The 23430-nt window shown below is 35.3% G+C and overlaps 6 protein-coding genes across 12 annotated transcripts; 3 read left to right on the top strand and 3 right to left on the bottom strand.

Annotated features, from left to right (window-relative positions):
- The first annotated feature begins 260 nt into the window (after window positions 1-260).
- Window positions 261-1529, top strand: CDSP32 (chloroplastic drought-induced stress protein of 32 kD). Its single transcript, XM_022913533.2, has one exon. The coding sequence runs from the start codon at window positions 472-474 to the stop codon at window positions 1366-1368; it is 897 nt and encodes a 298-aa protein (XP_022769268.2). The 5' UTR covers window positions 261-471; the 3' UTR covers window positions 1369-1529.
- Window positions 1530-3034: 1505 nt separating this feature from the next.
- LOC111312856 (uncharacterized protein At1g76070) lies at window positions 3035-4187 on the bottom strand. The gene has a single exon (XM_022913534.2). It carries the CDS (start codon window positions 3948-3950, stop codon window positions 3198-3200), a length of 753 nt encoding a protein of 250 aa, XP_022769269.1. The 5' UTR covers window positions 3951-4187; the 3' UTR covers window positions 3035-3197.
- Window positions 4188-5937: 1750 nt separating this feature from the next.
- On the top strand, window positions 5938-7122 carry LOC111312858 (LYR family of Fe/S cluster biogenesis protein). Of its 2 annotated transcripts, none has more exons than XM_022913539.2 (3): window positions 5938-6093; window positions 6378-6497; window positions 6741-7122. In XM_022913539.2, the coding sequence occupies exons 2-3, from the start codon at window positions 6392-6394 to the stop codon at window positions 6878-6880; spliced, it is 246 nt and encodes an 81-aa protein (XP_022769274.1). In that variant the 5' UTR covers window positions 5938-6093; window positions 6378-6391; the 3' UTR covers window positions 6881-7122. The 2 variants fall into 2 exon arrangements, with proteins under 2 accessions (XP_022769274.1, XP_022769275.1); XM_022913540.2 differs by having other exon boundaries at window positions 5954-6093; window positions 6382-6497.
- Window positions 7123-7418: 296 nt separating this feature from the next.
- On the bottom strand, window positions 7419-9335 carry LOC111312851 (Pentatricopeptide repeat (PPR) superfamily protein). Its single transcript, XM_022913523.2, has one exon. The coding sequence runs from the start codon at window positions 9250-9252 to the stop codon at window positions 7651-7653; it is 1602 nt and encodes a 533-aa protein (XP_022769258.1). The 5' UTR covers window positions 9253-9335; the 3' UTR covers window positions 7419-7650.
- A 993-nt stretch (window positions 9336-10328) lies between these two features.
- On the top strand, window positions 10329-11391 carry EMB1793 (LYR family of Fe/S cluster biogenesis protein). 2 transcript variants are annotated; one of them, XM_089740814.1, is made up of 2 exons: window positions 10329-10850; window positions 11180-11391. In XM_089740814.1, exons 1-2 carry the CDS (start codon window positions 10384-10386, stop codon window positions 11256-11258), a joined length of 546 nt encoding a protein of 181 aa, XP_089596940.1. In that variant the 5' UTR covers window positions 10329-10383; the 3' UTR covers window positions 11259-11391. The 2 variants fall into 2 exon arrangements, with proteins under 2 accessions (XP_089596940.1, XP_022769256.2); XM_022913521.2 differs by lacking the exon at window positions 11180-11391 and having other exon boundaries at window positions 10329-11024.
- Window positions 11392-11802: 411 nt separating this feature from the next.
- Window positions 11803-22445, bottom strand: LOC111312848 (transportin-1-like). 5 transcript variants are annotated; one of them, XR_016325972.1, is made up of 29 exons: window positions 21718-22445; window positions 20600-20887; window positions 20026-20115; window positions 19811-19888; window positions 19642-19722; window positions 19416-19466; window positions 18941-19026; window positions 18526-18592; window positions 18382-18438; window positions 18265-18294; window positions 18067-18126; window positions 17778-17891; window positions 17404-17517; window positions 16900-16998; window positions 16423-16548; window positions 16268-16342; window positions 16075-16146; window positions 15832-15942; window positions 15243-15326; window positions 15023-15130; window positions 14610-14711; window positions 14443-14505; window positions 14290-14364; window positions 13631-13789; window positions 13412-13536; window positions 12698-12749; window positions 12548-12616; window positions 12406-12465; window positions 11803-12316 (listed from the first exon to the last, which is right to left on the bottom strand). XR_016325972.1 is itself a non-coding variant. In XM_022913517.2 (29 exons), exons 1-29 carry the CDS (start codon window positions 21892-21894, stop codon window positions 12233-12235), a joined length of 2670 nt encoding a protein of 889 aa, XP_022769252.2. In that variant the 5' UTR covers window positions 21895-22402; the 3' UTR covers window positions 11803-12232. The 5 variants fall into 5 exon arrangements, 3 of the variants coding, with proteins under 3 accessions (XP_022769252.2, XP_022769253.2, XP_089596934.1); XM_022913517.2 differs by having other exon boundaries at window positions 13631-13702; window positions 21718-22402; XM_022913518.2 differs by lacking the exon at window positions 17404-17517 and having other exon boundaries at window positions 13631-13702; window positions 21718-22402.
- Window positions 22446-23430: the final 985 nt, after the last annotated feature.

Below are 23430 nucleotides of genomic sequence, written 5' to 3'. Positions count from 1 at the left end.
GCAGCATTGCGTTGAGTCTGGACATCGGGCCTGGCCCAAGATGTTAAAGATCTTGCCCCTTGTCAGTTGTTATATTTGATTCGTGACCTCAGGGCTCCATTAACCCTTGATGGGTTTGCCACCGAAATTCAAAGTTCAAACTGAAAACCAGGCCTAAGTGTTCACATGTCTCAACTCTATTTCTTTTTCACTAACAAAAGGACAAGCAAAAATTGTGTGAGTATAAAAAAATCTTCCATCCAAGGTGCTGAAATATCATGACCAATAATAATGCAGAAAGGAAAGAGTGAAATATAAGGATAGCATGCACCAAACGCCCAAAAACGAGTGGTTACTATTTCTTTTCAATGAGATTTTTGGGTTGCAAAATCCTAATTCCATACCGCTTGCTTTCCTTTCTGTTCCTTAGGAGCTCTCCCAGAAGAAACTCCAGAAAGAGAGTTAATTCTTTCTCAATTACCTCACCTCTGAATGGCTACAGTCACAAATTTCTTAAGTAAGCCACCTTCTTCTAATCTTTACTTCATCCCAAAAATCAATTTTATTTGCTCCCATGGTTCCTTTCTACCATCCTTTGTTGCTAGGCCTAGACCTTTTTCAACAAAACTAGAAACAGGCAAAGCCCCCCGCTTCATTACCAAGGCTAAAGCTGCCCCTGGGACAAAGGAAACTCCAAGTGATGAGAGAGTACAGAAAGTTCACAGCATAGAGGAATTCGATGAAGCTCTTAGAACGGCTAAAAACAAGCTTGTTGTGGTAGAATACGCTGCTAGCCACAGTTACCATAGCAGTAAAATTTACCCTTTTATGGTAGATCTTAGCAGGACTTGCAACGATGTAGAATTCATCCTTGTGATGGGTGATGAATCGGAGGAGACAAGGGAGCTTTGCAAAAGAGAGAAAATAAAGAAAGTCCCACACTTCAGCTTCTACAAAAGCACGGAGAAAATCCATGAAGAAGAAGGGATTGGCCCAGATCAGCTGATGGGCGATGTGTTGTACTACGGTGACAGTCATTCAGGTGTGGTTCAGCTTCACTGTAGGGAAGACGTGGAAAAGCTCATTGAAGACCACAAGCTTGACCATAAGCTGATTGTTCTGGATGTGGGGCTCAAACATTGTGGGCCATGCGTCAAGGTATATCCAACAGTGATTAAGCTGTCGAAGCAGATGGATTCTGTGGTTTTTGCAAGAATGAACGGTGATGAGAACGACAGCTGCATGCAATTCCTGAAAGACATGGACGTGGTCGAGGTGCCAACGTTCTTGTTCATCAGAGACGGAGAGATATGTGGAAGGTATGTGGGTTCTGGGAAAGGAGAGCTTATTGGGGAGATTCTAAGATACCAAGGCGTTCGAGTCACTTAAAAATGGCACGTCAAATGATACAAAATCAATTCCTACAGAGTAATCCAATTGATTGTACTGCTACATTATTCATGTCGAAAGATGAGTTTTTAGTAGTGAAACTTCAAGTGTAGCCCACATTAAATCATATCAAAAGAGGACCAAAATTTTCTTTGCTTCAATCTTAATCATGATATACGATTTATTTGCTTAATATGCTTTCTTCTTTGTCACTTGTATAATTATTGCTTGCGTTTGTTGTTTTTCCAAACTTATAATTGGTTCATTAACTCATAATATGCCAAAAAAAGATTTATAATGTATATATTAGGCGTAAGCCCATTAGACACAGCTTTAAGTTAACTTTAAGGTACTGGACTACAAATCACTGCCATTCATTCGGAAATCTGAGCAATAGTAATCATTGGGCCAGAAAGATGACGGTTCCAAAGGAAGCGAAGCACCTCTAACTAAAACACCATGGGCCCAAATCGCTGGCTCCATTCTCCGTTGCCATTTTTTCACGGCTTGGTTGATCAGAAAATGAGACTGTCATGAACAGAAAGACAACCACTAATACCAAAATTTGCTTGTTCGTTCATATGCTGAATGGTCGCCTTTCCCTCTGCTGATAGAGAGGATTTTTTTCATTAAATGATATTGCTCTTTCATGTCACATTTTTCTTCATGTACATACGAAGAAGATTTTTTAATACTAGGCCTTTGATTTTTTAAGAACTCGAAAATTATCTTCTCGTGAACCATCTAAAATTATGTAGAGTTGATGAGTTGTGGCAAGAGGGCAAGATAAACTTGATTAAAGTTAAGTAGTGGCTCATGTATGGAACCAGACAACGTAGCTCGTAAAGTGATACAATGGGCTGAAGTTTGGTGGCGTTTTTAAACTGGGTCGTGGACAATTTCACAATCACATATGACCTCAAACGACTTGAAAAATATCCTAAAAGAAAACAAAAAGCATAAAAGATTTTAACAAACAACAGTTGTTTTGCCAATAATTTTTATATCCATCCATTTGATTAAGTAATATAAAAAGATGCACTGTCAAACATTGCTGAAAGGTCGACCATGATTGTCAGGGCGTTGTGCGTTAGCTTAGTGCCACCATTGGTAAATGGCATGTACAACCCAAAATCAGCTCAAAATTGGACTACTTATCTTCTATATACAGCTTCGATTTGACTTTCAAACAACCTCCATAGTCCATACCTTAATATGGTTATGAGTTTTTTTTTTCTTCTTATTTTTCCATTTTGGCAGCTGGCCACCATTTTGACAGGTAGATTTTACTTGTAAAATATATCAACCTGTTAGTAATGGAATTACAAATTGGCACTTCTTAATTTAAACTGTTCATATTTAACAGTAAGTTTTACAGCCAATAAAACTTGAAAAGTCGCAGGAACTTGATCCAGCTTTTATTAATAGTATTAACGTGCCTTGTTCAAAGTGATTACGTATAACTAAGAGGATAAAGTGTTGATTTTTCGTTCTTAGAAAAATGGAAACAAAATTAAGTTATGCATTTTCCTCTTATCGGATGAATACACGATTCTAGTAAATTATTTCCCTTCCTTCAATCCTTATCCTTTGTTTGATTCAAATTGCAACACTTTGTTTCAAAGTAATCTCCACAAGCATAAGCAGAAGGAAAGCACAAGCAATATTTATCTGTACAGAAACCAGGAATCAACAGATTCCCATTAGGCCAAATGCCAATTTGAGATTCTCCAGATTTTATCATTCTATATTTGCACAATCCATATATGAGAAGTAAGAAAAAAAAGAAAGAACAGGGAGTTACAAAGAACAAAACAAAAAAATATCTATCAATTTGCGCTGACCATGGAATTCAATCGGAGGGGCCGAGGTGGATTCATTGTTCTTCTCTTCCATAAGTTAATTTCTTTCCTTGGCTGCAAAGGCACGCCTCCACCAACCGTCATTGGGGCCGAGAAAGGAATGATCACTTCTTCCTCTTCAAAATCACTATCTACTCTCTCTTCATCAGAGTAATAATCCCTCTGATCAGCATCCATGGGTGCAATCTGAGACATCCAGTCAAAACTGGCAAAAGCATTACGCCCACTTGCAAACCGCTTCATTTGGCCCAAAGAAGGCGCTCTATCAGGCAACTCAGTCTTATTACTAGATGCAACAGATTTCTTTGCTGGTTTTGCCATGCTAAAGATTCGCCTTAACTTTGATGCATGCTTCTTTACTTCTCCAGAAGAAGAAGATTCAGAGACAGGCTTGGACACTTTAGGAGGCGAAACACGCTTAGCTTTTTTGATGCTTTTCTTGTGCTTGATCTGTCCCATGCATGACACTTTCGGTGAAGTTGGTTCCTGAGTTTCAAAGGTTTCAGTCTTGGACTTTCTTCGGGCTTCACGAGGAATTATCGAAATGATCGGACCAGAGAATCCTTTGCCTGCATAACCTTTATGCTTGCCTGTATGATTGTCCGGTCTCTTGTCTCGGCCAGGGCTGAAAGGAGGGTTTTGAAAGGTGACACTGATAGCCGAAGCTGCTTTTGGCAAAAATTTCAAGATATTGTTCTTGGGTTTAGCCTGTTTCTCCATTGTCTGTAAACACTTCAAAACTCCTTTCTTTTGAACGCTCTTTTTATAAGTAATGAATAAGATAAAGTCAGAATTTTTCTAATGAAATGTGAGGTTTTTATTTTGACGAAATCAGACAGGGAAAGGTTCGGTCAAAGCAGTTTTGAGACTGAGCAAAACATGTTTGCCCATCAGAATTTTAATAATACAGCTTGCTTTGGTGACGCAACAAATTTAATTTGCTATAAACATGGGAAATTAATTAATTAATTAACTAATAAGCAAAGTGATTTAAATAAATTGCCAAACCTTTCGCTCTGTCGGTTTTTGACTTGTCAAGCTTTGATCTACTCATCAGATTGTGTACGAGTGTGGCTTATAAAGGAATATTATATGCAAAAATGGCAGATAGGAAGAGAAATTAACTAATGTAATTAAGTTTGGCAACTGTCAATGGCACTAAACATAATTACATTAGAAATGGAGTAAATTCATTGGAGGTTGGAAATGTGTCTACCTTCTTATTAAAGTATTTACTCCATTTTTGGTAGGTGATTTTTTTTTTCTTTTACAAAGCTTACCAAAATCTAAGGGATTCTTGAGAATTTTTCCTCTTAAAAAAGATGAATAAATAGTTTTAAATTATTTCCAGCCTCATTTTTTATGGTTAATACCAAAAAGGATAAATTATTCCTCAATTGTAACTTAATTTGTTAGTGTGCGCCATAGTTGACATTGAAACCTTTTAAAATTTAAATGTAACAATAACATGCTTGGTGGGAAAATAAAAATAAATTTCATTTGAATTTTAAAAATTGTTTTATTTGTTGGTTTTTATTCTTATGATTAGGGACGGCAATCTAACATGTCCTCGACGGGTTTCGATTCGACTCAACCCTATGAGGTCGGTTTTTTTTTTTTTTTTTTTGAAATTTGGATTTCGGGTCGGATTTGAGTTTTAGATAAATCCAACTCAATATTATATAAAAAATTATTTTTTAATTTTATATATATTTATATAATAATATTTTTAAATATTTATATTTAAAAAATAATATTTTATATTTAAAAAATAATATTTTATTAATTTCGAGTTAGATCGAATCGGATACGATTTATATAGTATCGGATCGAGTATAAAAAAATAAAAAAAATTTCGGATAAAATCAAATTCGAATTTATTAAAACATTAAATCGGATCGGATTTGAAGCGAACAAAATTTACCTCGAATCCGTATCGATGCCAACCCTACTTATGATGTTGTTTGTCTTAGTGGGTTTGGTACACCCAAAAACAAAGAAAAAAATCCCAAAAATCAATTTGTCGGCTTCTTTTTATAATACTATAGTAAAAATTATCTTTAGGTCTAAGACAGCGATGATTACCATTTCTAATAATACCATTACCACCACCCAATCACTAAGATTAGTATGGAATTAGTTGGTCTTGCCGCAATAAATTCTGAAGGATATAAATTTTCAGAGTTTATATTTGAAATGGTCCACAAAGTTGAAAACTATGCTGCTATTATTATAAATTGAGAAATTTTCAGCTTTTCAAGAAAGATCAAAATTGGAGGGTTTATTATTATTATTATTATTATTATTATTATTATTGTTTTGTTGTTGAAGTCAAAGATGTACTTCGTGTATATGTATGTCAAATGACTTACCCTGATTTGCAGAAGAAACAGACGGAAGAATTTGTTTGTGAAAAGATTATGAGGCTGTTGTTCACCGGTTTATGGTTGTAAAAATACAATATATCTTTGATATTTACGTGAAAGACAAAGAAACATAACAAATTCAACTCATTTAAGCAAGTTGCACTCGAAGCAATCGCTATCACCTATTATAGGGCTAGCTTGGACCGATCTGGATTTTTCATACAGCTGATGGCCATGAATGTTTCACTTTGCTATAGCCCACAGCCCATGAATTGGTGGACGAGCCCGTTGTTTTTACGAAAGGAATGCAAAGCCTTGTTTTTTAATTTTTTTCTTTTCTTATTGTCATTAGTCATCGTCTCAACGCCGTTTCACGGCTAGCGACAGAACCATTGGGCATTTTCGCTATAGTTTTTCACAAGTTTGGGGCTTTTGTTGTTGGATTGATTGTTGCTTTCAGCTCTTAGCATTCACTTCCTCTCTCTCTTTGTTTCGTGGTAAGTTTATATTCTTTGCTTTGTAATCAAATCCAATTACTTTCTTAGTTGGAAATGAACCTCCGAGATTGATCTTTCTGACTTCTGGTGATTTACCCATTAATTTGTACGAGAGAAGTCTCATTTGGTGCCAAGTTTTTTTATTTTTGGTAGTGGCTAAAACTTGTTCTACCCATTTTGAAGCAAATGTTGATTATAATCGGTTATGTAAATGAGTTTCATTTGGGCTTAAAATTTGAACAAATTTGTGACAAAGGAAGCTTTTTTTTTTTTTTTTCGGAAAGGAAGGGAATCAGTTATGATTCTCTCCTTGGACTTGCAGGACTTCCTGCTTCGTGCTCGAGTGCTGAAGCTCTACAGACAAGCTCTACGGACTGCTCGAAGAGCCCCTGACCTTTCTAGAGGTGAAGCTTCTTTGCTAAATATTATAATCTCTAAATGCTGCCAAGAAAAGGTTTTAAGAACTTGACAAACAAGAAACACCTATTCTTCGAGCTGAAATCTTGATGTATCTTCATTGCTTTGTTGTTGTTTCTACTGCCATTTTGTTATCAGTTCCTTGTAGATTTGGTTCATCTTGTTTGCTATGAGTATGTGCTTTTAACATTAATTTGACTTGCATTGCCTGAAAAGAAGTGGTTTTGCAGCTGAATTGAAACAGGTGATTAGACAAGAGATGGAGAGTAATCGAGATTGTAAGGATAAACAAAGGATCCGCTTCTTGATTGGTGAAGGAACTGAGAGATTGAAAGGTCTTACCGAGATGCTTGATATGCAGGGACATTGATAGTGGAATGAAGCTTTATTTGGAATCTTGAAAGGATAATTAGCAGATAAACGAGGCTAGACTTCATATTCGAGATGTTATCAAATTTCCTAATTTTAATTTTAGTTTATCGATAATGCAAACCAGACGCTAAAAGAATTGTTTGTTTTCCCTGAAAAGCTATCAGTAGTTAGTTGTAATAAAAACTACTGCTTCAGAAATTAAAAAGTTTGTAGTGCTATATAAGTGCTTTTGTGGTGCAATTGTCAATTATTTCAGTTTATTCTTAAATCTTGCCAACGCCTGGTTTCAATTAGCAAGTAGCAATCCAATGTAGCCTGCCAAATTTGAGAGAATAATAAAAGAATTCTCAAGAATCGTGATGCCAACCTTACGGACGGTGGTGTAAGTGTATGCCACAGATCGTATTGTTTTCTATGAATTACAAACAGGTAGTACCTGTATTAAAACTTGATGCAAAGGAACTATCATCAGAGAGTAAAGATCATCCATAAACAAATAAATAAATTGCTCCAATAGATTAGTCCAGCAAATAGAGTTGGAAACTGTAACCAAAATTTGAAGGAAATTTGATCATCCGTAAACCACGGATGCTTATTGTCTAACACAAAAAGGGTGAAGAACTGAAGATAAAACAGTACATCCTAACTCTCCAATGTACAAACTTATGACGGTACTCATTGAATATGAGACTTGAAGCATTTAATTAATTGATAACATGAAAAAGTTGAGCTAATAAACATCACAGATACAACAGCAAGAAGCAACTTTTACAGAGGACGCGTTACAAATCCCCTATCAACCATCTTCTCTACTAGTTCCTCATGTTTCTTTAACTGCTCAGCTTTTCTCAGCTGGTTCAGCACCATCTCATAAAGAGGCATACTTGGTTTAAAGCATTTTTCCTCAATCATCTCTTTAAAGAACTTGTAAGCATTGTTCCAATGCCCAATCTCGCAATACATTGTGACCAGAATCCGGTAAGTATTCACATTAGGCTCGACCTCATTCTCATCCATCTCCTTCTTCAACTTGAGAACCATATCAGTAGATTTAACACTGGCAAACATTCGCATCAAAACATTATAAGTAACAGTATTAGGCATACATTTCAAATCCTTCATCTTAGCATACATACGATGAGCAGCATTCACATCCCGTGACTTCTCAATAAACCTAAATATGGTATTGAAAGTAGACGGATTTGGAATACACCCTTTGTTAACCATCAAATTAAGTATCTTAACTGCATCATCAAGATTGTCATCCTTACAATGACTCTCTATAAGAAAATTATAAGTAACCGTATCCGCGGCACAACCAAGCCTTTTCATCTGATTATAAACCTGTAAAACCTTCTCCGTCCGACCAGCCTTGACATGAACCCTCATCAAATTATTAAAAGTAATCGAATTCGGCTTACATCCAACATCAATCATCTCTGCAAAAACATCATGAGCACGCGTAATTTGGCCACATCTACACAATGCATCAATAACAACAGTATAACTATACACATTAGGCTTAATCCCTGCCATTTTCATTTCTCTAAATACCCTCTCGGCCTCCGAAATTTTATAGGCACGACACCAGCCGTTAATCAAGCTAGTGTATAGAATCACATCAGGTTCAAACTTGTCCTTCAATTTATCGAAAAAGGCTTGAGCTTCATTGGCCCTTCTTTTCCTACATAAACTACTAATCACAATTGAAAATGCAATCTTATCAGGAACGCACCCGTAATCCTCCATACGATTAAACGCGTGCACCGCCTCCGCAGCCAATCCTGCCCTCACGTAGCGCCTGATTAGAATCGAGAATGTTTCGATTGAGACGTCGATGTTTTTGGCTTTCATCTGATCGATCAAATGCCAAGCCAAGTCGAAATGCCTCAACTTTCCAGCAAGGTCGATAATTTCGTGGTAAGGGTCGGGGGAGGGAGCGAAATCGGGGCGGGTGGTGACCCAGTTGAAGAAGGATAGGGTTTGGAGGAAAGGTATGCCGTGGCGGACCCGACCGCATCTGTCAATGACATGGCGGACGAAGGAAGGGGAGATGGAGTGGACGGTGGAGATTTTGGAGAAGCCGAGGGAAAGAGATGAGATGGTGAAGTTAGGGGCTGGTGGGGCCGAGTTTGGGTCTGGGTTTGGGTTTTTGCGGTGATGGTCTTTGATTAAGGAATGGAACTTTTCGGCGACCTCGGCTTCTTCGGGTGAAAGGGCGGCGGTTTGGGGTTTTTCAACAGTATCAGCTTCATCGGCTTCAACTTCCTCGAGCGAAGTTGGCGTTGAGGAAGAGTAAAGCTCGAAGAAGCGTTGAAAGAAAGGAGAGAGAGAGGAGGGAAGACGTAGCTTTGATTTGGTTAAAGCCATGAAAATTCTTTTTGCCGTTTAAAAGAGTTGAAAACAGAGAGGAAAAGCAGATACAGGTTACAGCGTGTTGCGGCAGCCTAAAGTAAACGAACGTTTTGTAGGGATTTAGAGGTTGTAAAGATAGGACGTCGTTTACTATTTGGTCCATTGGCTATGGGCTTTTCTACCCAATAATACCTTATACTTTTGAGCTTTCTAGGAATTAAGCCCCAAGTCCACTAGTCCATCTTGGTGCTTAATTGTTTTTCTCTAATTTCGGGTACCCTTGCTTCTGTGAAACTATTTTTGGGCAAAGGTAAGCCCAATAGAAATAATCCTAGCCCATTATTAATGGGCTTTTCAGAAAGACTGCTTTGTATACCAGACTTGTCGATTGTATTATGTTCGACTGATTCTTGAATTAAATTAAGATTGTGAATAAAAAAAATTAATGCAATGTTTTACAATTATCCACTGTTTTAAAAATTAAAAATTAATGAAATAGTTTAAAAATTAATAACATCGATTATCCACTGGTTTAAAATTCATGATTAAAAACATGATTAAAATTCATGAATAAAAATAATATAAATTATTCTTGCATGGTTTACTCTATACACATAACAAGAGTATACCATGGATTTTCAATGGTGGAAAAAAATAATTAATGACTTCAGATTTTCCTTTTTTTATTATATTAAAAATATATCCTATTTAAATTTTTTATATTTTAAAATCAAATACAATGATATACTAATTGTTTTCAATTTATTTTAAAACAAAATAAAATAAGTTGAAGACGAATAGTTCATTTTCAATGGTTAATGCGAAACATTGTACACAATATTGTGTTGATTTTTAAATTTAAAAATTTTAAACAAATTAACCACAATAAATAATGTTAGAAACATAAATATCATTTAAATTGATTGCAAAAAAAAAAAAAAAAGGGAAAAAATTAACAAATAAATTATCTTCCTAAATGCCATAAAATAAAACGGATCGATCATTGAAAAAATAAAATAAAATGACAAGCCCATGGGCCTGAAACAAAGAGACCGACCCAATTTCCAACCTTTTACTTATTGTCTTCCGACATCCTAATTTTTTTTAAAAAAAAAAGAACATTTGAGGCAGAAGAGGAAGGAGAGAATGATGGCTTACATGCGAAAATGTCGAAATTTAATGATCCGTTTAAAGCTTGCTTCAGGAAACGATGTTGTTTTCATCCAGCGTTTCTTGCACGATGGTCCAGACACCGTGGAAGAGCTTCTTGATAGACATGTGGTGAAGAAGGAGAAATCTTTAGATGATGGGGAAGATGAGTTGCTGGCTCGGCAGCGACTCACCAGCAGTCGGCGAGAGGCGCTGAGTCTCTACCGCGACATCCTCCGGGCGACCCGATTCTTTATGTGGCCCGATTCACGGGGCATTCTGTGGAGGGATATATTGAGAGAGAACGCGAGGAAGGAGTTCGATGCAGCTCGGTTCGAGAAGGATCCGGAAATTGTGACCCGATTGCTTATCGGTGGGCGTGATGCAGTGCAATCAGCATTGGAGAAGCTTGCGGAGAAGCAGAGGCAGCAGATTGAGAAGGAGCGGAGTGGTGCAGATAGACGGTGATTTTTATTTATTTTCCTCCAACCGGAAATGACCTTAAAAAAAATTTTCAATGGAAATGAACTTCTAGAAAAAAAAAAATTCAGTTGTTTGATAAATTCAATAGTTGATGTTTTTCTGTGTTTGGTATTCAAGAAAAAATTATAAAAATTTCTGTAACTTCAGATTTAAAAGTTCACAATCCAGATTATATTTTTTTTAACTCAAAAAATCTGAAACTAATCCAAAAAAGAGCAAATTAGAGCAGATTTTTTTGGTTTTGGGTGCGTTGAAGAACCACCCAGAACTTGTTCTTCACTATTCTCCTTTGGTTCTACGTTTGCCACAGCTGCCTAGACACCCAAGCAAGGAACTTACCAATTCAACGACAGCTGCCCATCAAAACCCATGTACTTTGCAATCAATAGCCTCATCTACGATGTCATCTGTAACGCAGCTCTTACAACGGTGAACAAGAATGATGTTGTCTCCATCTCGATAGACTACTCTTCGCAAAGGAGACGGGTGTCAAGAAATTCGAGGGAGGAAGGTGTGGTTGGCTGCTTGTTGGAAGGAGAGGAAGCTGGGGGTTCTGTTGATCGTTCCATTGTAAGTCATCCAAACATTGAAAAATGAAGAAATAGATTTTAGGAAATTATTTTCGTATTTACCAAACGGAACCTTAATTATAAGAATTTGATTTTGTTTGTAATCTACATGTTATGTTTTGCTTTTATAATGAATAGAACGTAGCGTTCTTCTTGTTCAATTGAAAATTAGTCGTATGAATTCGGAAATCGAGAACAAATGTTTGGTTGATGAGAAAATGGAAAAAGGGGAAATGAAACTTTGATATTTCGCCGGTTTTGTTAGATCTATGGGTTTAAAATATATGGTTATTTTGACATTGAAGCAGCTGACATAAACCAGGGACAGTTTTTAAGGACAGTAACAAAGGATTTGGAATGTATATATCAAAACACAACACAAAAAAACAACAATGTCATAGATTGCAACCTTCAATGTTTACCAATTCCTATATTTCTCCTCACACCAAAATATAAATAGCATGGAAAATGACAACAAAAAAAAAAAAAAAGAAATATCCCACTCGCTACACAAGATTTAACAGTCAAACAGTAACAATAATGGTGACTTGGGCAAAAAACCTACCAAGCACCATTGAATAAATCTAAAAGTATATTATGAACAAAATATGATGGACTTGAAGGGTCATAAGCTGTGTTAGGTGCTTCAAAAACTGCACCATTTTGCTCCCGATTTCCACTCAGTTTCAAACATCTGTTACTGTCTTTGTAACAAGCCCAGACACAAATCAATCTTTTGCACTCATGCACTTCTAAGACAGATCCTCCATGTAAGAACTCATGACTTGATAACTTTATACCCCATATTTTGATAATTTTTCTTTCACTTGCGGTTCCAATGCGGAAAAACACTGTTCCCATGCTCCATCTTTGAGAATCTGTACATATATGTTGTTCACCAGTTTGTAACATATGATCTCCAACATCTTAAATTTTGAATTAGAGGCACAAAGAGAAATGAAAATACCTGCTTATACCCAAGCAATACCTGGCAGACCTCGTTGTGTAATTCCTCGCTCCTTATTACCTAAGAGATGGACAATAGTAAACTCGGAGAAAAAAAGGTGCATCAAACATTCAAAAGTTAAATTGTTGGTTACTAATATTACATGCCAACTTGCAATTGCTCTGCATAGATAGCTCAGTGAATTTAAAGCCCCGGATGGATTTGTTCTAACCTGAAATTATTTGAAAAAATCTTCTTTAAAATTAATTCCTAACATAATTCACTAAGAAAGATTTTGAAAGAAGTCGCATACAATTGCACAGAGACCATGAAAGGCATCTTCCTTCTCTATATCATCGCGTATCCTGCCAGGAATTTATAATTCATCACTACCTTTCTTAAGAGTGAAGCAGCAACCATAGGGTGAATGCAGAATGGCAATTTCATGCTCAATGACTGAAATTTTGAGGAATTGAGATGAAAATTCTGACAGTAACGAAGGAAAACGTAATTCAATTATCTATATTTCCTCATCCTGGCATGAATAGATCCAGCTCCACCTTTTCAGCAAGTTTAAGTTACAAGATTGATTCAAGGACTGGATTATTTAAACTGCCTATTACATCAATTAATATGCATGTATGTCTGAACATGTTCATTGAATGCATAGAGTACATGATTTTGTTTTTTCCATTTTAGATACACAATTCTTGCAGTATGAATATACAGATTCTATACTATGGCAAGTTAGTAATGAGCAACTCATAATAAAACTTATTTTACTTCTCAAAAGATCAATTGCTTGTTCTGAATGAGAGTTGTTAAAAGAACTGAGTTTGTGCGTGAATTGGAAAGCGTAAGGGAAAGGAGGATATCTCCTTGGCGACAAGACACGTTACTATTCATTTTGAAATGGTTGTGGTTGATCCCAAATTTTCACGGTAAAAGAATAGCTAGGATGCAGGCTACCATGCATTATTAAACCAACAGCTCTTATAGTGGCAATTGAGAAGCAAGAGTACTTTACATGGATAAAGCATTGCACCATTCTTGCATGAAATGCTCCATATGAGGTGAAACAATCTCTGGACAGACCCAAGCAAGCCTACCCAGAGTGATAGCACTATTTTCTACAAGTGATCTGTTGACACCCTGCCCAACAGCAATATGTAAATCTATATTTTAGAAAGGAAAAAGGAAAAAATGACAGAAATTAGAAACTTCGAATAATACAGTTCACTAGTACCTCTGCATGTTGGAGAATTGGGAATATGCTTAAGACTACAGTCATGACAATTGGAGAAACTTCCTGACGGACCTGTTAAGTGCGAAAGATGTAATCACACTCATTCAAGCATCATTAACACAGCTTTTATGTCCAACCATCAGAGCCATTGAGTGCTTACTAGCAAAAAGATCAAGATGCAGTTAAAAATTTTGCAGATTCTAATCCTCTCACAGAATCTAGTTACATGCTACTCTCTCAATTATGGCTCCACCAAGAAAAAAAAAAGGTGAACCCCTCTGTATATGGAGTGAACATACAGTAAAAATCTAGATTAAAAACCCGACTCAATGTAACTCTTATTTGCCCCCTTTTATTTTGAACACAAATTTACACTATTAACTGGTTTATTAAAATAGTACTCTCCCAACCAAGCATCCTTCCTATGGGAATAATTTTGATAAAAGAAAAGATAATCCAAGCATCTATCAATGGAAACAAATTTACTACACCGAACAGTTGGAAAAAAAAAATCTATCAAAAAATTCTTCTCGTGAAAGATGGCCTTTATACCAAGAGCACTTGGGCACCAATACTTTTATCCAATTTTACACGATAAAAATCCCAGCTCATTAGTGATAAAAGAGTATATATATAAATTATAAAGATAGGAAACCAACCTTAACTGCTAATTCTCCGATTGCCCAACAAGCATTGTTAGCCACTGAAATGGATTCGCTTAGCTTAGGAGTGCTCTGCATAAACCAGAAAATATGTAAGGCTGGCACTGCTCAACAATATATTTCACTGTTGTATAGTAGGCTTCACCTTACCATTTGTTTGGCTGCAACACTAAGAAACTCAGATAGACAAGGATGCAAATATGCTGGACACACCTGTATATAAAGCACAGTTATTGTTACACTCTACAAACATACCCGAATAAAAGCATATCTAATAATATATAAAGGAATTTGTGAGGGATGAAATATAAACTCACTCTTGCAAGATCGCCAAGAAGGGCAAGAGCACTTTGTCGAACATCAATAGTTTCATCCATACAACATTGCAGAAGTTGGTCCCTCAAATTGGTCTGGGAAACCTGTAAAAGCGATTGAAGCCCATATGTGCTGAGTTGAATTGGCTTGACCAAATAACAATCATAAGGCACTTAAAGGCAATATTTTGTATGAATCAGAAACTAGTGGCATTGCAATTGAAATATTGTTTGTTAGTAGTATATTAACAATGAAATGACAGATTTTTTTTTAATTAAGACTGCAACATTCTCCTGAATTAATTTTCAAAATGTCATCAAAATGACAAGCTTAAGATTGAAACAGATGCCATCAACAAATACCAGATGAATGCACAGGTAAAAATAAAAAATAAAATATTTATCAAGGTCGATACCAAACTTTCGATGCCACTACCAAGACCTTCTGCAAGCCCTGAAAGCAAGTCCAAAGAGCAGACAATGAACTCTTTCTCATATTGCACTCCAGCAGAAGAGCGATTGACCTGCAAATTAAGCATCAATCTTAATCATGATTTAAAGAAAGTCTAAAGTTAAGCACATGATAAAAGAAATATAAACTGAAAGGTGATAGGACAGCTAAATCAAAATATGAACCTTTGCCAATTGTTGTGATTGGATAATGTTTATGCACCTTTGGAAAACTGGTTGAGCAAATTGGGAAAATCCATTTCCCAGTGCCTGAAAAGGGCAAATCATAAAAATAGGGTGGGTATTAGTAAGGCTCCTATCGCACTCAATATTTGTCTGAAACTCAAAATCTTTGGACAAAGTGTGAGAGAGAACTGGATGGAAGGTGAGAAGGAGAAAACATCATTTATAGTGAAATTGATTTTCCAAAATGATTTCTAGGGTTAAAAATAAACTAGTTCATCCTCCCCCATTCTTTGGTAATCAGTCATTATCGGTGCTAGCCATACACAACCACCATACCTTAACATGTTCATTTTCAACTCACATATTTCAATCTTACGAATTAATCGCAGATCACTCGTGTATAATTAGAAACAAAATCAGGATAGGAGAATGTAACTTTGTCATATGAGCATGTTAGAAAGGAAAATACAAATACCTTTTCTTTTTTGGCTTCATATAAACTGATACATGGATATTGTTGGATGGATAATAAGTTTTTTAAATACTGCTAAGTGTGGCTCTACAGTTAAACTCTCTATGTATACCATACCTGTGCTATAGATGTAAAGCACTCTAGTAGGGGGAAAAGGTCTTTGTCTGCATCAGAAAGCTGCTCCCACTTAGCAATCAATGGAGGCATCAAAATCTGTAGATACCTGGGCTGCAATATAAAGAAGAAAGTTAGAAGCAATTTTAGCTGATCACAAGACCTAAGTTTTCGGCTACTTTCCAAACTAAAAGGGAGATAAACAACCCAAAATAGATATGAACAAGCCATGCAAACATTAGATACCTGATTCAGCTCCCCTCCAACAGCCTCTGCTAAGGTACCAATGGCATCATAAACAATTCGAAGGTTTCTTTTCTAAAAATAGTTATAGAAAGAGCTATTATTATAAGACAAAATTGTAAGATATATATATGCTCTTATTGGTACAACTAATAGCTCTGCTGGAGACTAAATTTATATGCAACAGAACAAAAACCTGATATCTTCCATAAGCACATAAAAGGTGCTGAAGGATGATTTCCAAGTGAGGTGCCAACTCCTCAGCAGCCTCCTGTAGAAATTATTAATTCTTGAGTGCTGAGTATTTATGAAGTAGAAATGTCATTGAGTAATAGACATTACAGGACAAACCTCCTCAAGTGTAGCCAAAGCTGAACATGCAGCCTCTTGCACTCGCTTGTTGGTGTCTAAAATTCTACATAAAAGACCCATAAGGATTTTGTTGAATTGCTCATAGCCTTTTGGATGGCCAATACCCTGAAATGAAGTATTTAAATTTCAACCTACACTTTATTATTTCTATTGCTTGATTTGATAAGGTAACATTTACTTTAAAACTGGAGGACATGAAAACATCTATGGAGCATGGGGAAAGAGAGATGGGATTTGGGTGTTAAAAGGAAAATCTCATATAACAAAATAGGAAGACAATGCAAGTTAACAAGAACTTCTACCTATTTCCCCCACCTGAATAAGCATATGATGCTTATTCCCTCTAAAGCATTGATGGAAACAATTTTATGAAGTAAAGCATGCAAGAAAACTATCAAAAAAAAAAAAAAAGCTAAGCACTAGGCTGTGCAATTGCATAAAAAGAAATCTGAATACCTGAACAATAAATTTGCTGAAGCGAGAGAGTGTCCAACACGTTATACTCCTAAGCAAAGGAAACTTATCATCAAGAAGAGGGAGTAGAAACTCCACAATCTGCACATAAGGATATTGAATTACTAACAGCAATCTAATCATCCATACCTGATATAATAACATGAGGAGCACAATAATATAAAGTCCTGAAAAAAGTCAGATACAGACTAAATTTTTTTTTGTTGATTAGAATTTTGCCAGTTCTAAAATCTTAAAGGAAAAAGAATCAGTCAAGTGAATCAAAATTATTTTGCCTTTTCATCTCTCTACTGCTTTAACAAGCATATGACCACATGTTCAACCAGAGGTATAAACATGGTTAGTCAGAAAAAGTACAAGATAAACTCAGCAAAAAAGAGGGAACAAATAACATGGAAAAAGATGTAGAAGAAAAAAGCTATGCAAAAATTATGTGGCCTTTCCTGCTTATAATGTGAAACACTTTAACGCTCACAGCAGCATTACCTCTGCTAAATGAGGATAAAGACCTCTTATGCAACCCTCAGCTATGGCACCAAGTGCCAAGACTGCAGCCTCTCTTTCCTTCCAGCTGCCACCACCTAAGGTGGATAACTTTGCCTGGATTCAGAAATACCCATAATCTTGGTATTATAAGATTTAAACAATTGAAAGGCATGCTGAAGCAGATCAGCTAATAATTAATCATTACAACAGTCATTGGTCCTCTGTGCTAAACACGGCAGAGGTTTGGCCATATAAAACACATTCCAAAACAAACACCTCTACGGCATCATCAAATATTGGGTATACAAGAACAAATATAACTATTTGGCATTCACCATTGCTACACAATATAAAATATTCTATGGCACAATCACCTGAACTAAAGGCATTAATATTGGAAGAATCTCATCTCCATAGACGTTGGAAAGGACATCAAGGCCAGCAGCACTGCATTTCCTCAAGTTCCAAATATTTAAACTATCATCATCCTGCAGATAATAAATTTTTAAAGACAAAACAAGGTTGTCATTTATGAAATGTAAAATTTTCGAAGTACACATGAAATTAAAAAAAATTAATTAAATTCTTCAAACATCTTTATGGCCACATGCATATGGGAGAATAAACAACGAAACCATACAAACAGCTTAGCTGAAAACTTACATCATCCTTCATATCTTCTGATCCATGAAAGCGTGACGAATGAAAACGAGGCTTAAGGTCCTACACGCCACAGTTAAGAAAAGATAAAAGATCATCAGAAGAAGATAAAGTTATAATTATTAAGCTTTACAAATAACTGGAAAAGTAAAAAAAGTAACATTTTACTATCAAAGAAAATGACCAAAGAACTCTGAAAACCTGATCTCTATCTGGCACAGCCTCATCCTCCTGCAAATATTAAAAGAAGAAGATAAAGATATGCAGATGCAAAGAACAATGACTGAATAAAAGTGATCATCACCCAGAAAGATTTACCTCAGCATCAATAAGAGATTCATCATCAGCAGCATAAACCATATTTGACAATAGAACCTAAGAAGATAAGTAGCAAAGCAAGCTAATGAGTTTGTTATGCTAGGAGTTAGCCATCGAAGACCAATAAAAGGACAAGGGTTATACTGGAATTAGCTGTTGTAAAAACTCCCTTAAAAGCTCAGGGTTTAACTGTGCTTCACAGTATGCTGACCTGATAATCACAAGGACAAAACCTCTTAGTATATTAACTTCCTTTATCGATAAAAAGCATAAAGAGATGTAAAAATGCTACACACAAAAATTTTTAATAGTCTCACTGTATCAACAATCCACCCCAAATGATTCATATGATATAGAAATTCAAGCAACTCGTTGCCTTCATTGAAGGAACGAAATAAACTTTGCATGTTCAGTATTCATTAGGAAAACTAATGGTAGCTAAGAGTTACTTCTTCTAGGACCAAAAAGCTCCAATGACCCTCTTCACATATGAAAGAACCCTCTGACCGCTAAATTTACTACCAAACTGTTATATAAAAGTAAGATCTTATAGCTTTACCAGAATTCACAAGCTTCAAGAGCAACCTCTTCATCAGCATCCTTGTTGGCTTGCAACATAAATTCAATTACATTCTTCAAATGTGGCTGAGATATAACATCAAATATTCTTTAGGAGAAGGGGGCCAAATATAGTGTGTCAGTACCATGAAAAACAAGATATACACAACATGAAATGGAAAAATGAACAAAATGTTCAATCCTGTCAACGAATAACAAACCAATGCAACTCTAAACTATGGAATTGCTATTTGCATATTTCAATTAAAAACTACAAGCTATTGAGGTTGTGGGAAATGGCATCCCCTCCCCTGACATGAAGGGAATGGTGCACATTGATGTCATGAGAGCAATCCCACTAGGGTGCATGACTTTATTCAACGAGGAAGGGTAAAGAGGGGGACAAAGCTCTTAAACAAACTTATATATAAGTGAAAATATTGCATTGGATAGTATGGCGCAGAACAATCACATACCTCCAAGAAAGAAGGATTAACTTCAATGAGCTGAACAAGAGCTGCACAAACCTGTATCAAAGAAAGGGAAAGTCTAAAACACACGATTAATAGACAAAGACAAAACAAAGTAGATAGCATCCACCATTTCTGAAACTTAACTCTCAACTTTAAGATAATCTTAAACAAGGCAGATTAACAGATTCATTCCGCTTGCAACATAATAGCATGTATAGAACCAACTTACCAATTTTCTGACCTCTGCAACTGGATCATGAGAAAGGACAAATAAACCCTGGAGGTACTGATCCATGGACAGATATAAAGCCTACAATGCATTCTAGAACATAAATTAAGCAAATAAAGCAATAAACTTGGGTTGGTCAGGTAGAAAGCATTGTTCTGATCAATCTTACATTAGGCATCAGCATAATGAACTGATTTACTGATCCAAGGGAAAGCTTCCTTAGAGAGGCATGTGGCGACCCAAAAAACTGATTTCAAAGGAAAGCAAATAACAGTATACATATACAACTCAGTGATGACAAACCAATTATGACTTACCAACAGACAGCATATATGATGACAAAAATAAAGTTGTTCAATATGAATTAGAGAAGCAAATTGTCACCTGTAGTAATCTAGGAAGAAATACATCAATGGGTCTTTCAGATAAACCAGGTAAATCTGAATCAAGCTCTCGTGGTATGTCTTCACAGATCTGCATTCACAAGATCACAAATAAGCCATATAATAGCAATTAGTAATGTCTAGAAAGGATGAAATGCCATTGTCATATTTTGCACCCTATGAAATTCTTCACAAATGATTATTGTTAACGGACATGTGGAAAATATGAAGCAAACCTAAACTTCCCAAAACTTTCTTCTAAAGGAAATTCAATAAACATGGATACGAATTTAATAAAAGGGAAGAGAGAGAGATTCACTCCAGGTATTGCATCTAAAAGATCGCATCCAGATTGGGGAAGCTTGTGTAAGAATTTGGAGGGACAAACTGCAAATTTCTGGCAACAAGCTTAAGCATTGGCTTCAAAGTCTTTTTACTTAGTTAACAGACAATTTCAATTTGGATTCAGTATTTCACGAACAAAAGGTAAACAACGCTGGAACAAATATGTCAGTAATGCGTTGTTGTTATTATTCTTCAAAATGCAATTAAGAGATCAGCGAAGCAAATGACACCTTTGATAAAGTATCCAAGGCACCTTCCGTATGATTAATGTCATTACTGTCCAAGCACTGTACAAGAGCTTGCAACAGCTCTGGCCAGCCAAGAATCCGTCCTTGCTGGACAATAACACTGATAATTGTCCCAACTGTATTCCTTATGTCCTTTTCCGCTTCTCCTAAACATGGTAACAACTGTGACTTTATATATTGCTGATATGCAGGATCTAGAGACTTGAAAGCACTTCGCAAATTATTTTTCAGAAGTAAGCCAGCTGCCTGTCGAATTTCCACAGATGCACCCTGCTCAGAAAAGCAAGTATGAAGAAATGCCATTCAGTTGTGATGAAAGGAGTTGAAGGAAAAGTATCGGCTTACAACATAACTTAATGCAAGGAAACAACGACTTATTCTAAGCACTGATTTCTAAGTTTCACGGAGATTAAAAATTCTCAAGATCATTCAATACAATACACCAGTTCATTGACAGAGCCTTTGCCACAACAAGTGAGCAATATGAAAAAGCATGTAACAACTCAAAATGTTAAAAGTGAATCAAGCTCATAAAAAAACAATAAACAAAATCCAGATAGAATTGAAATAAGCTTTCACGCACATGTTGGAGCTTTCATCTCTTGACCTTTCAGTTCTAACTTTTCGAACTAATAAAGAAGCAATGGAGATCGATCCAGGATGTATAGGTGTAGTTATGCTAATCCAATACCTTTTGATTATGATTATTGAGATCATCCAATTATAAGAAGCACCTTAACTACCTAATAACATAACTTCCAAGTCCCCCACTTTCCAAACTGGGAAACCACTCAAAGATTCATTCCCCTTCATCTACACTTCAGAAATGTTGCTTAAACGTGCTCTTTTACAACGAAAATAAGCAAATAAATAAGGCGAAATTGAGAATAAACAGAGATTATAAATCTTAATCCAATTCCCGAATTCAAAACAATAACCATATAAAAGTAAGAAACATGACAAAGGCGAATATGAACAAGCACTAATAAACATGACAAAGGCGAATCGAAGAGAAAGACAAAACAAGAATTAAGCTTAAACGAAGGGATTTGAAAGGCATTAGTTGGTAGTAATTGGAGTTTGATAAAATGAAATAGTACCGGAGAATGAGCAAAGATGAAAACGAGGTAGTTGTTGAAATCGGGGAAGTGGCTGTAATGTTGCAGTTGTTGCCAAATACGAGTCTTATCAGAAGTAGGCGAAATGTGCTGTTCTAATACTCCGCATATCTCCCTTAAACCTTCCTCTTTCGGTTGCCATATCCCCTGACCTGCCATTTTCAGATCCTTTTCGAGAAGCGAAAGCTATGGAGATTGAAGAAAAATAGATATTGATAATTATTTTCCAAAAAACAAAAAATTAGTTGATGTTTTGTCTGGATAAGTGAGGTGTCTTTTTAAAACAGGTGATGTGTCTTTCGGTGAGCAAGACGACGATCAATGTCGACCGCGATGCAAGAGAATTAGAGAAAAAAAAAAATTTCGATGCTGGGTTTTGGAATTTACAGGTGTTGCCCCCTGCTTTTGTTCAAATTTCTAATAAACCACTTCAATTTCTTAGATGGAAATTTTCTGGTTGACTTTGTTTTAGAATTTCAACTTTTCAAGTCACTTAAGAAAAGAATCCGATTCGAAAGATTTGTGTTTTCCTGGTAAATCTAGGAAACCACTTTCTAGGAAACTAAACAAACAAGCCACCAAAATTAATTTTGTGACTCTTTCGTTAGAACAATTTGTGAAATTTCAACTCATTTGTATTTGCTTAGAACTTTGGAAACCACTTTCTAGGAAAAAGTATTTCCAATTTCCAATTATGTACTCTCAACTTTGCAATTCACCTAAGAGAAATTTGTCAAATTTAACTATTTTTTGCATCTATAATAATCTCTTCAATTCAAATAGTAACCCATTTTAAAATTCAAAATTCAATAAATTTTTGTATAAGTTAGAAAATAAGTTAACACATAATTAAATCAAATTTATACACAGACAAAATTTAAAAGCAAGACTTGAATATATCTGAATTTTCTTTTTATATTTAATGAAAATCTCATTTGATAAATTTAACAAAATTTTAAAAATATAAATTAATGTTTATAGCTTAAACTCGACTTTAAAAATACTTTTGTAAACATATTTGATTTAAAATTTTCTGTTCAATACCTTCTTAATAAAAATCAACCTCGATTATATTCTAATGTTTAAAGTGAAAGATATGGTTGTCCCTTGCCACGTCTACATCAAAATGAATATAAAATATTTTTTTTGTTGCCTAGGTTTTGTAATGATGATTGTGATTAAAAGAAAACTTTACAAAGCATATATGGTATAATAAGATTGTGGTAGGTGTTAATGTGCTTTCCAATGAAAATTTTGTGGGCATGTGTTGAAAATCATGTTAAAGATATAGTTTTTCACTTAAGCCAATTCTTATCATCATCATTATGTATTGAATGATCATCCCACTATTCACCAATGTTTTATGTCCCTTACTCTTGTTAATAGTTAATACTCGTCATATATTAAGATTTATGATGATTTTTTTTTCATAATACCATATCTCCTATTTTTTAATGAAATCAACTAATTAAAATTTAAATTTTTTTTTATTCATTTTATGTATAAAAATAAAAATTTATATTTAAAACATTATTAATGTATGAATATTATTTAGTATAATGGTAATTCATAAAAATTAATTTTAAAAACATATTTAAAGTTATTTTTATAAGAGGTTATTATGTGATTCATTATGATATATGATATTTAGACATTGATCTATACATCGAATATAAATCTTAAAAATAAACCTAT

This window comes from Durio zibethinus, chromosome 1, assembly GCF_047325235.1.
Source record: "Durio zibethinus cultivar Kanyao isolate XHJ-2024 chromosome 1, ASM4732523v1, whole genome shotgun sequence".
Taxonomy (NCBI): Eukaryota; Viridiplantae; Streptophyta; class Magnoliopsida; order Malvales; family Malvaceae; genus Durio; species Durio zibethinus.
This window is presented reverse-complemented; position numbering and strand designations above follow the sequence as displayed.

What these genes read in the sequence shown, in the direction of transcription:
- CDSP32 (XM_022913533.2), top strand. Translation starts at nt 472, where the DNA reads ATGGCTACAGTCACAAATTTCTTAAGTAAGCCACCTTCTTCTAATCTT.
- LOC111312856 (XM_022913534.2), bottom strand. Translation starts at nt 3,950, where the DNA reads ATGGAGAAACAGGCTAAACCCAAGAACAATATCTTGAAATTTTTGCCA.
- LOC111312858 (XM_022913539.2), top strand. Translation starts at nt 6,392, where the DNA reads ATGATTCTCTCCTTGGACTTGCAGGACTTCCTGCTTCGTGCTCGAGTG. An exon ending in AGCCCCTGACCTTTCTAGAG is followed by an intron (nt 6,498 to 6,740) that starts GTGAAGCTTCTT and finishes GTGGTTTTGCAG; the next exon opens with CTGAATTGAAACAGGTGATT.
- LOC111312851 (XM_022913523.2), bottom strand. Translation starts at nt 9,252, where the DNA reads ATGGCTTTAACCAAATCAAAGCTACGTCTTCCCTCCTCTCTCTCTCCT.
- EMB1793 (XM_089740814.1), top strand. Translation starts at nt 10,384, where the DNA reads ATGATGGCTTACATGCGAAAATGTCGAAATTTAATGATCCGTTTAAAG. An exon ending in CGGAGTGGTGCAGATAGACG is followed by an intron (nt 10,851 to 11,179) that starts GTGATTTTTATT and finishes CGTTTGCCACAG; the next exon opens with CTGCCTAGACACCCAAGCAA.
- LOC111312848 (XM_022913517.2), bottom strand. Translation starts at nt 21,894, where the DNA reads ATGGCAGGTCAGGGGATATGGCAACCGAAAGAGGAAGGTTTAAGGGAG. An exon ending in CTTGAAGCTTGTGAATTCTG is followed by an intron (nt 18,593 to 18,940) that starts GTAAAGCTATAA and finishes TGTGATTATCAG; the next exon opens with GTCAGCATACTGTGAAGCAC. An exon ending in TTGGAGGGGAGCTGAATCAG is followed by an intron (nt 15,943 to 16,074) that starts GTATCTAATGTT and finishes TTTATATTGCAG; the next exon opens with CCCAGGTATCTACAGATTTT.